Here is a 13,927-nt window from a genome sequence, read left to right on the forward strand (position 1 = left end):
GGCAACAGGGTGCTGAGGCCAGGAAGTGGTGGTGGTGCAACAGCAATGTTGAGACAAGCAAAGTCTAACACAGTTCCTTACACAGGCCTGCTGCTTTACAATCCTCCTCTCTGATCTTCTGTTTTATTCCCCCGTTCCACCCCCTCAGTCAAGCAACTTCTGCTGGGCCTGGTGAAGTTGGAGACGTTAATTTGGGTTTGCGGGGTGTAGCACAGAATGCTCTAGAGGGACACAGTAAACACACATAGAATAGAGAAAGGAAAAGAAGAAATAAAAGAATAAATATATCTCTACAATAAGGCTTTTGGAATGAGTGTCCCATTCATCCTTTCAGAGAGTTAAACAGCACAGTCAAAAAGACCCCATCAGTAGATTGTTTCATTTGATGCATTAAGTCCTGGGGATGTTGAATGTTGTCATCTATGCTGACTGATCCATCAGTGATGTTGAAACAACATATACCATCAAAACTGAGGCAGTGTTTATGTTGTAGAAGGAGGAAATAGTCCACTGTCAATCAATTTTGTGATATTCATTGGCATACAGCCATTACCTACTCAGAAAAAAATAGCAATGAGAAGTATTAATTGTCAAAAGATCTGCGGTTGTTAAGGTTCCCTTAACATCCTTAACTAATGATGAGGAAAAGGCTGAGTTGGTCAACGCCTACTTTGCCTCAGTCTTTAGCAGTGGAACTGGTTGTTCCCTGGACACCCAGCCTCATGAGCTGGGAGATCGGGAGGGGAAGCAGAATGAGGTCAGCACAGTTGAAGAGGAGGTGGTCAGAGACCTGTTACACCACTTGGATGCACACAGGTCTGTGGGACCAGATGGGTTACACCCAAGGGTGCTGAGGGAGTTGGCAGATGTGCTCGCCAAGCTGCTGTCCATGATTTACCGGAAGTCATGGCTAACTGGGGAGGTCCCATTGGACTGGAGGGTGGCAAATGTGACACCCATCTACAAGAAAGGCAGGAAGGATGATCCAGGAAACTATAGAGCTGTCAGTCTGACCTCGGTGCCAGGGAAGGTCATGGAGCAGGTCATCTCGACTGCCATTAAAAGTCATATAATGGACAACCAGGGGATCAGGCCTAGTCAGCATGGGTTTATGAAAGGCAGGTCTTGCCTGACAAACCTGATCTCCTTCTATGACAGGGCGACCCGCTTATTGGATGGGGGAAAGGCTGTGGATGTTGTCTACCTTGACTTCAGTAAGGCCTTTGACACCATTTCCCACAGCATTCTCCTGACGAAACTGACTACTCGTGGCTTGGATAGGCACATGCTTCGCTGGGTAAAAAAATGGCTGGATGGCCGGGCCCAAAGAGTTGTGGTGAACGGAGTTAAATCCGGTTGGCGGCCGGTCACGAGTGGTGTCCCCCAGGGCTCGGTTTTGGGGCCACTCGTGTTTCACATCTTTATTGATGATCTAGATGAGGGGATCGAGTGCACCCTCAGTAAGTTTGCAGATGACACCAAGTTGGGTGGGAGTGTTGATCTGCTCGAGGGTAGGGAGGCTCTGCAGAGGGATTTGGACAGGCTGGAGTGATGGGCTAAGGACAACTGTATGAGTTTCAATAAGGCCAAATGGCGGGTGCTGCACTTTGGTCACAACAACCCCCAGCAGCGCTACAGGCTTGGGGAGCAGTGGCTGGAAAGCTGCCAGTCAGAGAGGGACCTGGGGGTGTTGATCGACAGCCGGCTGAACATGAGCCAGCAGTGTGTCCAGGTGGCCAATGGTATCCTGGCTTGCATCAGAAATAGCATGGCCAGCAGGGACAGGGAAGGGATCTTGCCCCTGTACTCGGCACTGGTGAGGCCGCACCTCAATTACTGTGTTCAGTTTAGGCCCCTCACTACAAAAAGGACATTGAATTACTTGAGCGTGTCCAAAGAAGGGCAACGAAGCTGGTGAAGGGTCTGGAGCGCATGTCGTACAAGGAGCGTCTGAGGCACGTGTGGTTGTTTAGTCTGGAGAAGAGGAGGCTGAGGGGAGACCTCATTGCCCTCTACAACTACCTGAAAGGAGACTGTAGAGAACTGGGGATGAGTCTCCTGAACCAAGTAATAAGTGATAGGACAAGAGGCAATATCCTCAAGTTATGCCAGGGAAGGTTTAGACTAGATATTAGGAAGTATTTCTTTACAGAATGGGTAGTTAGGCATTGGAATGGGCTGCCCAGGGAGGTGGTGGAGTCCCCATTCCTGGAGGTATTTAAGAGTAAGGTTTACTTAGCGCTTAGGGATATTGTGTAGTTGGGAACTGTCAGTGTTAGGTCAATGGTTGGACTGGATGATCTTCAAGGTCTTTTCCAACCTAGAAGATTGTGATTCTGTGATTCTGTAATATAAAAGGCAGATGAGTCAGTTCCATTAAAGGCCAACCAAATCTAAGCCTGTACATGCTGCTCTCGTGGGAATGTGTCCAAGGTATGTGCTTGTAGTAGAAGACTATAAAGCACGATGAGCCAACCTGTGATAGGGGAGGAAAACAGAATGTCATCTCCTTCCAGTAGTATGTACGCCATTGTTCCAACTCCTTCAGTTAACATTACTCTGGGTTTGATAACCTGGTGTGGGGTAATTGTCCACACAGATTGGAGAGCTACGGCGCTTTTTCTGATTGAACTTCAATTCAATGTTGGGGTCACGACACCATTAATACCATTCCAATGCTATCTCCTCTAGATAAGGTAGCGGCATCAAAGAGACCTAAAATGCAAGAACTTGAGAATGTAATATTAACAAAGGATATAAAACAAGAGCAGAAGTTGGGGTACAAAACCATACAGTATTCTCAGGAGTTATTACAGGAATCTTCATGTCTAGGCTAATAGGTTCTTTCTGATTTTTTAGCCCAGTCATCTGCCACAATCCCCATGAGACTGTATCATCTAGAATTGCTACTTCTAATTCAAAAGGATGTCCTTGTGTATGATTGTGCATGCTGAATCAAAAAATTTTTGCAGGCATCAAAGGCTTCTTGCTGTTGCTTGGTCCACTGCCAAACAATCCTCTTTTTAGTTAGTGTCTGCAGAGGGCGCATTAATACCGCCAGATGTGGGTAAAAGTCCTCCAGTACCCTAAAAATCCCCCTGAAGTCTGTGACTGTTTTAGTGTGGTTGGCACAGGGGACTGATGAACTGTTTGCTGTACCATAGTTGGTAATTGTTAATTTGTCCACACCAAACTATTCCCCAGATTTGTACAGCAGTACTAGAGCCCTGTGTTTTCTTTGGATTAATTGCCCAGCCTTGGTCCTGTAAATGCACTTTTACCAATTCAGCGGCTGCTTCAATTTCTTGTTGTGACTCTGATATAATCAATAAATCATCAATATAATGGTAAACAGTCACGGTACCAGGCCATAGTGCTAGATCAGCTGCTGTCATTTGGTGGCAAATGGAGGGGCTGTGTTTGTATCCCTGAGGCAATGCTTGGGAAGTATATTGCTTTTGTTGCCAGGTAAAGGCAGAGTGGTCTTGGCTTTCTGAAGCAATGGCTATTGAAAAGGAATCATTAGCAAGTTCTATTACTGCATTCCAGGGTTGTAAATTTTTGCTGATTTTTTTTCTATAAGAGTAACCATGTCACTGTAGCTTTATTCAGTTCTCTATAATCTACAGTCATTCTCCAAGTTCCATCTGGTTTACAAATGGACCAAATAAGATTAGTAAAAGCAGTCATAGTTTCTCTGACAATTCCCACTTGTTGAAGCACCTGAATGGTTTGAGTGATTTTTTCCTCCCCCCCACCCCGAATACAATACTGTTTTACAGTTACCATCTTGACAGGCGCGGGCAGCACAACAGGGTCCCACTTTGGGAATCCATGCGAGTCGGTTATAGATCAAATAGCAAATCCTGCTTGTGCAGTCTGGAAGCAGAAGGGGCTGTTTAAAGCTTCAACTGTTCATCATGCCAGCACATCAATAGCCAAGATATATTTGTTAACTGGGGCAATTAACACCATCATGGCAAACTGTGTGACATTCCCTATCATTAAAGCAAACTTAGCTTGGAGGACAGGGGTTGAATTTCCCCCCCCCCCATCAACAAATCTGTGATGTGGTGTTTTTATTCTCAATATTGCTGTGCAACAGAGTAACCTCAGCCCCCATATCCACCAGAGCAAACACATGTAAAATCCCTCCAGAGCGCCACTTTATAGTTAAAGGAACATGAAGGTGTCCGTCTCCCTCAAGGTAAGAGGCTGCAGTGGCAGCAATTTCGGGGGACCCGCCAAACCTTCATTTCTGCTGTTTTGGCATTTGCCAAGTGGTGTCTTGCATCAAGGTGGCAGGCAGGGCAGAAGGTGGACACAAGCAGAAGGTAGGGTTGGGGGTGGACGGCTTTTTTGCATAAGTGCTAGACTTTGCCATCGGCAAAACATTTCTGTTGTCATGATCTCATTTATTTCTCGTCGTGGGATACCAGTTCGTACAAGATCATTCCACATTTATCTTCTTGGCACCCATGCTGTGGCTTTTATTGGTTTCACCGACTTTCATTTATTCACCACCTGAACAGATGGCTCCAAAATTACAGCCCCAGTTTCCCTCAAGGTATTTCTAGGATGCCTATGTTACCCATAGCTTTTGTCAGTAAGGATTTTAGTGAGGCAGGTGTTCCTCTCAAAAACTGCATTTTGATAGTTCTCGTTGTTATTGATTAATTGTAATTTAGTGGGAAATAACCACTTCTCAATTTTTAGTGATGAATAAAATTTTATTAGCAAGCGGCGAGTGAGCAAAACAGCGCTGGGTGTGCCGGGAGTCTCTGCTCTACCAAGACACACACCTTACAGGACAGAACTGAGTCCCTTTCTAGTGTAGGCTTCATCCATATTCATGATGGGCGTACCCTGAGGGGTCTGCAAAGGTGTAAACAAGCTTCCCGGGCTTTTCTCCTGTTTTCGCGGGCTTTTCTCAGGTTTCCGTCACAGAAGGGGGGATGACTCAGCACAAGTGTTTTTGTAGTGGCTTGAAGATGGGGGCCATTTTAGCTCCCTTCTAACAACTGATTTTAACAATAGAAACTATATACATATCTTATTTCTTATTTACATAAGAGAATTACAAAACTGTTCGGCCACAACATCCTGACTACAACTTCTTTTTCCCCTTGAGATTTGAATAACAAATACCATATATGTTTTATTACATCGTTACTGCTACATTGTTGGGATTGGATCCCACAACTAACGTATGAGCCATGCCCATCTGCCATAGCAAATTAATACCTTCTTCCATGGTACATCAGCTTCCAAGGGGCCATGCTAATTCAGCAGGTTCAGCATGTGTTGTTAAAACTGTGACACACAACCACTGATGCAGTGTAGGTACAAAAATATCTCGCCCATCAGGACCTCTGATATTCCGCAGCAGAGCATACACTCGTCAGATCTGATCATTATTGGCTACGGGGCTTAATAAATATTTTTCAGCCACTAATAAATGAATATATGAAGCTCCGCTATCCCAAGCTCACAAAATCCATGCCAGTATGCCTTCCGCTCTCCTTTGAGGATAGATCTCTAAAAATTCCTTTAACTTCTTCATAGTGTAAGTACATGTGACCTGCACTCCACCATCCGCTTGTTGCTGCTGCCTCATCATTTGTATAAGCAGTCATACTTCCACCGCCTCTCTGCCTTTTAAGTCTGGATCAAATTCAAACTCAATCTCAGAGTCTGAAGACTCACTCTGAATATTTTCATCTCATTCCTCAGGATCCCATGACCATTTTGTGGTGAGAGCACAGACTCAGGACATTACAAACTTTACTTTACTCATATGCATCCCTTTGTTTACCAACGATAGGTGCTGCCAACCGCTCTACATTATTTTGCAGCTCATAGCACCACTCCGCTTGAGTAGTAATTAATTCTTGTGTGATCACCCTTGCATCTCGTAAATCCCCGACTTCTTTTTCCAAGTCTCTCACTTTACTCTGTAATGGAACAAAATCCTGGTCAAGAGCTCTAAGACCGGTAACTAATAACCATCCCAGGCTCCCCGCTAACTTCTGGGAAGAATCCAATGCTGCTTTCCATGGTAATCCATATATAGCTGTTGCAACTGCCTGGAGGGTAACCATTGCCCCATTATCTATTTTAGGCCAGGCTTCCAGCAGAGCCACTTTAGCTAGGAGAGCAGCCATGGGGTTCTAGTTCTTAGTACTGGAACATCCTGGAATAAGAAGAGTCACCATCATGGCCTCCCCAGTCCCTGAATTCTTTTTTAGCCATGGTATGGCTGTTCCTGAATCCTTCCAACTACACCAGATGTGTGAGCCAACACAAGTAGGATGCAGGAACAACCACAAAACCACAGATGATATGCAAAGAGCAAATTTATTCTCTTTACCTCACGATCCAGGGGATCTCTTCAGCAACACCATGGCAGAGGCACCCAAGCAGGGACACAGGCACCATGGAGCTTGGTCCTTACTAGCCAGAAAGAAGAGATGAAAGAAAAGATCTCAAACCTGCTGCTTTCACCTGTAAATGTACTTTTCCACTGTGCTTTGATCTTTCCCACAGCACGGCAGGAATCTCAAGGATGTTCAATAAGGTGTCTCTGAGTCTCTCACAGGCCTGTGTTATCTAAGCGCAGACATTCTACCCATCAAGCACACAGAACTAAACAACAATTAGTGTGATATACTGTGATACATTGTTATATAGTGTGATAGAAGTGACTTTTTCTACAACCCAGCTGTGGGTCACTTGAGCATGTTTACAATACTCTTCACCAAACTTTGACTGTATTCCCACAGTCAGGAAGGAGAATTAGGAGGATTACAGGCAGGTCAGCTTCACCTCAGTCGATGGAAATATGATGGCACAAATGTTCCTGCAGCTATCTCCAGGCACTTGAAGGATAAAAAAGGCAAAGATGCCCTGGGGTAGCTCAAGCACCCCTGTGCAAACAGTGTCCCAGGACCTATGGGACCCCTTCTGGAACACGAACTGGTAGGCAGGCAGGGTACCTCTGGGGTGGTGCAGGGCATCACCTGCCACCAGAGCTGCTGGGCAGGCGGAGTAGGGCCCTCTCCAGCACAGCAGAACATTGTGTCCCCTGGAATGTTGGTGGTGAGGTCACTTGTGTCTCAGGAACTGACTGACTAGTGGTGGGAAGGCAGATACTCAGATGTCATGAAGGGCACCATAAAGCTGACCCCAACATGATTAAAGATCTAGGGAGGTCAGGGGGAACTGGGACAAGACAGATGGAAGAATGGAGGGTGGGAAGAGGGGCTTGAGCAACAGAGATGAAAGATTTTGAAGAGGTAAGATCTGGTCAGGTAATGTTGAGGCTGCTGCAACACTGACTGTGAAAACATTCATGATAGGCCTTTGCGCTATTTCCAACCAGTAAGCTTAAGCCCTAACATTACCTCTAAGTGCTACCGCTCTGAAAAGAATCCCCTACTCTAATCCCTAACGTCAACTGTACCTCAAAGGCAAAACCAAACCCGTAACCCCATACCCTTATTCGTACTCTATATCTTACCCTAATCTATAGCCCATATCCCTCACATTAAAATGCTCGCTTTAATCCTAGCCCTCACCCAGGCCCTAAATAAAACCCTAACCTGCAAAGGTAGCTCTCACCCTGAACACAAACCAGACACTCTCAGCAGAACACTGGTCTCCCTAATCCCTGACCCTGAAAGGCGAACTCTAATCCCTAAACCCCAACCTCAACACCTAACCCTCTGAAGCCCTTGTTCCCACACTCTGACCCCGTCACCTTCAACCCCTTTCCTAACCCTGACTTAGGCTGTTCAGCCCTTGGGGGCAGCACAGGTTCTAGAGCAGCCATAAAGCCTTCGAAGAGGAATGTGAGGTGACCTGTCTCTGATCACCTCGTAGGCCATGAAGAAGAGATGGGGTGGAATGCTCTGATGAGGTCAGCTGTGCCTCAGGATCTCGTAGGCCAGAAGAAGGTGCATGGCTGTGAAGGCAGCTGTGAGGTCACATCTGTCAGAACCGCTGACAGGCCAGCAGCAGACTTGGATGTTTTTTGAACCAAGATGGGCTTTTGATTCTGGTGCATCAAGCCATGAAGATCCCACCTGTTGAAGTGTTATTTCATGTTGCTCCTGTGAGCTCTTTCAGTGTTTTCTTAAAAGAGAAACATTTGTAGTCATCATTTTTCCTGCCCCAAAAAGAGGATGTTCACATGGGAATTTGTTGCTGCTGTTTTGTATAAAGATAAGGACATGCACAGTGCCTGACCGCCAGTGACAGGTGGGAGCTTCCTGCATTCTTCTCTTCTACAATCAAATTTAACTTGAGACCAAGGGATACACTCAGCACAGCACGGCCTGAAGCCCAAGCTGTACATGGAGCACAGCCCAGCCCAGCACAGGCCTGGGTCTACTCAGGTTTACTGTTATGAGGATCACTGACTCCTTAATGCACAGTGGTCTTCTGGTTAGGATCAATGAACTGCTGATGAGGGATAGCAGGAAGATGAAGTGTCCTTTAGAGAGCTGGAGGAAAGGACACAATTTTAGGTTTTGGTAATCAATAGGGACTTTGAAGACCACAGACCTCTGTTAGAAGGCCTTGATTGAAGGGAAGGTGGAAGGTGACCCCTGACCCAACATGGGGGAATGCTCTCCTGGACTTGCTTTTCACAAGAAGGCAGGGCAGGACCGGTGGAAGATGTGGAGGGCAGTTTTGGCTGCAGTGTGAGTGAAGGTGGCAGGGTTGAAAACCCTGAGAGAAGTCAACAAGAGGAATTGTAGCAGTGCTGAGTAAAGATGAAGGATCACCTCCACCAACCTGATGGCAGTGCTGTTCCTAATGCAGCCCAGAAAGCCATTGGCCACCTTTGCTGCAAAGGTGCAAAGCCTGGAGAAGAGATGGCTTTGGGGAGATGTAATAACAGCCTTCCCATATCTTCTTGGATGTCATCATTAAAATGAGCCTGGGCTCTTCACTCTTGTGCATGATGGGTGGATGAGGGCCAATGGACATCAGCTGAAAGAAATGAGCAAAGACATTCTCTCTGTCCAGACAGTCAAACACTGGATAAGGTTTCCCAGACAGCTTGTGTCATCTCTGTCCCTGGAACTTTTCAAGCCCAAAATGAATGAAGCCCTGAGCAACCTGCTGTGACCCCATAGGTGACCCTGCTGTGAGCAGGAGGTTGGCCTAGAGATCTCCTCAGGTCCCTTCCAGCATGAATGATTCTGCATTTCGACCCACCAGGGATCTTTCCTTCATGATGGGAGGGAAAGCACTCAGGTTCCTGGTGACCACTGAAGTCACTGAGAAAGTCTGGTCAGATGATCTGTGAACTTCTTGTCCCACTTCAGGCATTGTTGCTCAGATGCAGGGCTGCTTGGCAGGTACCTCCAAACAGACCTCATTGTTTCCATTGCTTCACCTTTTCTTTTCTTTTTCCTGTTCACAATTTCTTCCCATTGACCATCCTTGTACCTGCCCATGCAAATAGCCCATCTCTATTTACCCTTTCCTCCCTGGTCCTATGGGGCTGCATCAGGGACATGTGGCCAACTCAAACAAGGGCACTATGATCATTGCTGTGGCCACATCTTGACTAGTGTGTCCAGGTGTGGGACTCCCTGTTCTGAAGGAATGAGGAGGAAATGGAGAGGCTTCAGAGCTGACCTGTCAGTGTGGGGTTTGAGGTCTTTGTGGAGAGGCTGAGAAACCTGAGCTTATTTAGCCTGGTGAAGTGGAGGCTCAGGACACTGTACAAGTAGCCTGCTTGAAGGGGGGTTTCCGAGATGATGAAGCATTTCTTGGTAATCAGAAGAGAAGGAAATCTCAACATAGTGCATCTTGGAAGGTTCAGACCGCGTCTGAAGGAAAAGAAATCTCACTCAAATGGTGTCATTGTGGTGCAAGAGATCACCCAGAGGGAGTTGGGATCAGCCCACGGCATTGTCTTTCAAGGAACAGCTGGTGAGGATGGAGAGACATCAGAGAAGGTATAGAAATGCTGAGGTGGGTGTGGGAGAGAGGCAAGTCGACATCGGCCTGTCAGCTCTGTGCAGCCGCTGACAAGCAGCAAGGCTTTGATGAGAAACAGGCCTTGGGAGTAAGATAAGAAACTGCTGAGTTGTGCCAAGGTGGCAGGGAAAAACAACGGACAGCTGCAACACTGAACTGTGGAAAAGTACTGAACTGTGAGAAGTTACCGCCGCGTGAACAAGCAGTTGATTGGTCTGCACAGCGCGTGTTAGAGTGGTCTTATGCTGATAGGAGAAAAGGTAGATAGCTGGCTAATTGCTGATTTGCTAATTATGAAGTAAGAGCTTTAACCATAGCATAAATATATACTATTGTAATAATAAAGGGTCTTTCCTTTTGCACTTCATGGAGAGTCCATGCCTTGATTGCCACAGGTGGGAGCTAGGTGGGAAAGCAAGATGGGTGTCTGCAGCCTGAAGGGAAAGAGGTGCAGGCATGGGACAGTGTAGGACAGCCTGCAGTCGAGATGGCCAAGGGCTGTGGCAAGGCTAAAAGGCCCAACAGGACCAAGGTCTCTGTCCCCTTGGCTATGGCTGTTGCCTCTGCCACTGAGGCCTACCAGGAGAAACTTTATTTTGAGGCTTTGGACATTGTTTCTTCTTCACTGTTGCTTGGGGAAGCCGGGAGGTGTTGTGCAGTTTTCCTACACTTGGCATTGCTCACCCACACACCCCACTGCCCCCAGGAAGAGCCCTGAGCCATGCATGAGGGGCAGGATCTGCCTTCCCAGGGCCTGAGGACCAGGGTTTGGCCTTTCTGCTTCATAAAACAAACCAAGTGTTTTCTCAGCATTACAGCCACCTGCACGGTGCCTTTGCCTACCTGCAATCACTGCGTCCAATTATCTGCTCTAACGAGTCCATGGGGAGGCTTTGTCAGTAATGGTCCTCAGTGGGGCCAATCAATGCTTCAGGGTATTCTGGTATTTGACTTTGACTTCTTGTGCAGTTTTGCTCAGTCTCCTCTCAGTATCTGAGGTTCATGGGCTTGGGACCAAATACTCCATGGGGCTCATTAAAATACAGAAAGCCCTAATGAGCTATTTCTCTTCCTTTAGTTTTCTTCAAGTTTTCAAGGTTTGTACAGCTAATTGGAGTCATTTCAATGTGTAGTGAAGGAGGAAGATTTCAAAGGGGATCTAATAAAAATTATTTTTTATTTTAAAGGTAACTTTAATTTTCTTCTCAGATTAGAGAAGAGATGATAGAAGCATTCTGCTGATCCAGAGGGTCTCCTCAGGAGGTCTGGACAGGTAGCAAAAGCAGTCCCTCGAGGTCTGGCACTGTATGGACAACCTTGCTCCTCACTTCCCCCCACCTCACCATTTCTGTCATTGGCCAGCTGGGATTTACATCCCTTTTCCTTACATCAGAATTCTCCACTGATCTCTGCAGCTGGAGGTGACAGCTCCATTGCACCACCCCCCACCTGCTCTCCTTAGAGAACTGGCTGCACACAGGCACAGAAGGATTTCTCCTATTTGCAAGCAAAGAAAAGTGAAACATGATCAAGTTTCATAAAGAATAAAGCACGCTCCTCAACCATAACACCCCAAGCCTGTCAGTGTTTAAGAGGCATTTGGACAATGCCCTTAATAACATGATTAATCCTTTGGTCAGACCTGAAGTGGTCAGGCATTTGGACTAGATGATCATTATAGGTACCTTCCAATGGCACTATTCTATTCTATTCTATTCTATTCTATTCTATTCTATTCTATTCTATTCTATTCTATTCTATTCTATTCTATTCTATTCTATTCTATTCTATTCTATTCTATAATTTATTTCTCTACAGGGTTGATCCCTCCAGCAGCTGGGCTCAGACACTTGCTCTCCTCAGTAGCTGCCCCTGGATATCAGCCTCCCCAGTTGCAGGCACCTGAACATACAAGCCCCTGAGGCCGCAGCCCCATTCCAGATGCTGGTACAGACCACCCCAGTCACACACAGGCTCTTAAGTTCACTCACATCAGTCTCTCAGTTGCTGGCATGTCAGTCTCTCAGTTGCTGGCACTAATGCCACTCAGTCTGTCTAACATCCTGGTCCTGCTCCCATTGCCGCACTCACAGCCCCACGCTCACACGTTCATGCAGAAGAGAGATTCCCTTGCACAGGAAAGAGTTAGAAATTAAGTTTAATGAGAAGAGAGGACACACTGCACTGGTTGGGGTCCTCCCCTAAACATCCTATAATACATCCTGTGCAATCCAAAAATGCTCTTCCCCTGCATCCCACAATGTGTCCTGCACTCCTAGCAACAATCCCCTTACTCCAAATGCTGATCCAGAGCTGCTCTCGGTGGCTAATCTTGATGGGTTTCACACCTAGACAAGGGGGCTGGTGGCTCTCCCAGGGCAGCCCTGGAAGGAGCTGGGACAAGATGTTCATTCCTCAGGAGCATGTAAATTGGGATTCCACCTGCCACTGTGCCTCTGGGCTCTTCCCGGTTTGTGGAAATGGACTCCTGATGAGCTGGTGGCTCTGCTGTGATGGGCCTGGGAGTAGGTGGGCAGGGTGTTAACTGAGTTACTCCTCCTGAAATTGTTAGTGCTGCCTTTGTGTGTGCAGATGAGATTCTTCTCACATAACCTAATGCAATCGGACAGAACAGAAATCTCCTGAGGCATCTGTATTTGGAGGTTACACACCTATGCTCTGGTATTATTTAACAGATGAGAGCTGATCTCTGGAATTGCTGTCCAGAAATGCACCATGCTTAGGGGAAAAGCTGTGGTGTCACACGGGCAATGGCTTCATTCAGGGCCAGGATCACAGTCTTGTTTCTAAGACTGTAGATGAACGGATTTAAGAATGGGTACAGGACAGTGTTCAGCAAAGCTACAAATCTGCTTGTCTCCAAGGAAATGTCTTCTGAAGGGCGCACGTAGAGAGCAATGCAGCTCCCATATACAATGGCCAAGGTGGTGAGATGGGAAGAACATGTAGCAAAAGCTTTTTTCCTCCCAGAGGCTGCTGGAAGGTGTAGAATACAGAAAAGGATGCCCATGTAAAATGCCAGAGTTAAACATAAGGAAGCCAGTATGACAAATGATACTAAAACAGAGTCTGTTTTCCACAGCAGGCTACTGTCAGAGCAGGACAACTTAAATAAGGGGGAGTTGTCACAAAAGAAATGGTGGATCTTGTTCGAGCCACAGAAAGTCAGCTGGTAGAGGAGGACCAGACGGTAACTCAAGAGTGTGATGCCGATGACCCAAGCAGCAACAAGCTGGATGCAGAGCTGAGGCTTCATGATGGCAGCGTAACGCAAAGGCTGGCAGATAGCAACATAGCGGTCAAAAGACATGACAACAAGGAGAACAAACTCTGTACAGCCCAGGGCAAAATAGAAATAGGGTTGGGCAAAGCAGCTGCTTAGAGGGATTGTTCTCCTACCAGAACCCAGGATCACAAACAATTTGATGCTTGTGGAGGACGTAAACCAGATTTCCAGGAAGGACAGATTGCTAATGAAAATGTACATGGGGGTTTGCAGGCGGTGATACACACACACAAGGAAAATGATGGTTGTGTTCCCCATCACTGTTGTCAGGTACATGAGCAGAAGGACCAGAGAGAGAAATAGCTGTAGCCTTTGGTCAAGCGCTGAGAAGCCCTCTAGGATGAACTCAGTAACTGCAGTTTCATTTTCTGGTCCCATGCTGAATTTCAGTTCATCCTGCTGAAATGGGAACATGGCAAAACACAAGGGTGATAATTTCACAGTCTGGAGGAAAAGTTCTATCCTTCCTTTTCTGCTTCTTTCCTTTCTAGCAGTCTCCCTCTATAACACAGACAGAGATAGTCCTTCAAGCATTTCTCACACTCTGATTTTTGTCTTACCTTTCAGGTAAAGTCCTCAGATAATTTGTTGTCTTCTTTCTACCTTTTTCAAACACTCACAAAG

At 46.5% G+C, this 13,927-nt stretch overlaps 1 protein-coding gene across 1 annotated transcript; it reads right to left on the minus strand.

Moving 5' to 3' along the window:
- Positions 1-12,736: 12,736 nt before the first annotated feature.
- On the minus strand, positions 12,737-13,717 carry LOC141919169 (olfactory receptor 6E1-like). The gene has a single exon (XM_074814184.1). The coding sequence runs from the start codon at positions 13,715-13,717 to the stop codon at positions 12,737-12,739; it is 981 nt and encodes a 326-aa protein (XP_074670285.1).
- Between the last annotated feature and the right edge of the window lie 210 nt (positions 13,718-13,927).

The sequence above is a fragment of the Strix aluco genome, unplaced genomic scaffold, assembly GCF_031877795.1.
Source record: "Strix aluco isolate bStrAlu1 unplaced genomic scaffold, bStrAlu1.hap1 H_2, whole genome shotgun sequence".
Taxonomy (NCBI): domain Eukaryota; kingdom Metazoa; phylum Chordata; class Aves; order Strigiformes; family Strigidae; genus Strix; species Strix aluco.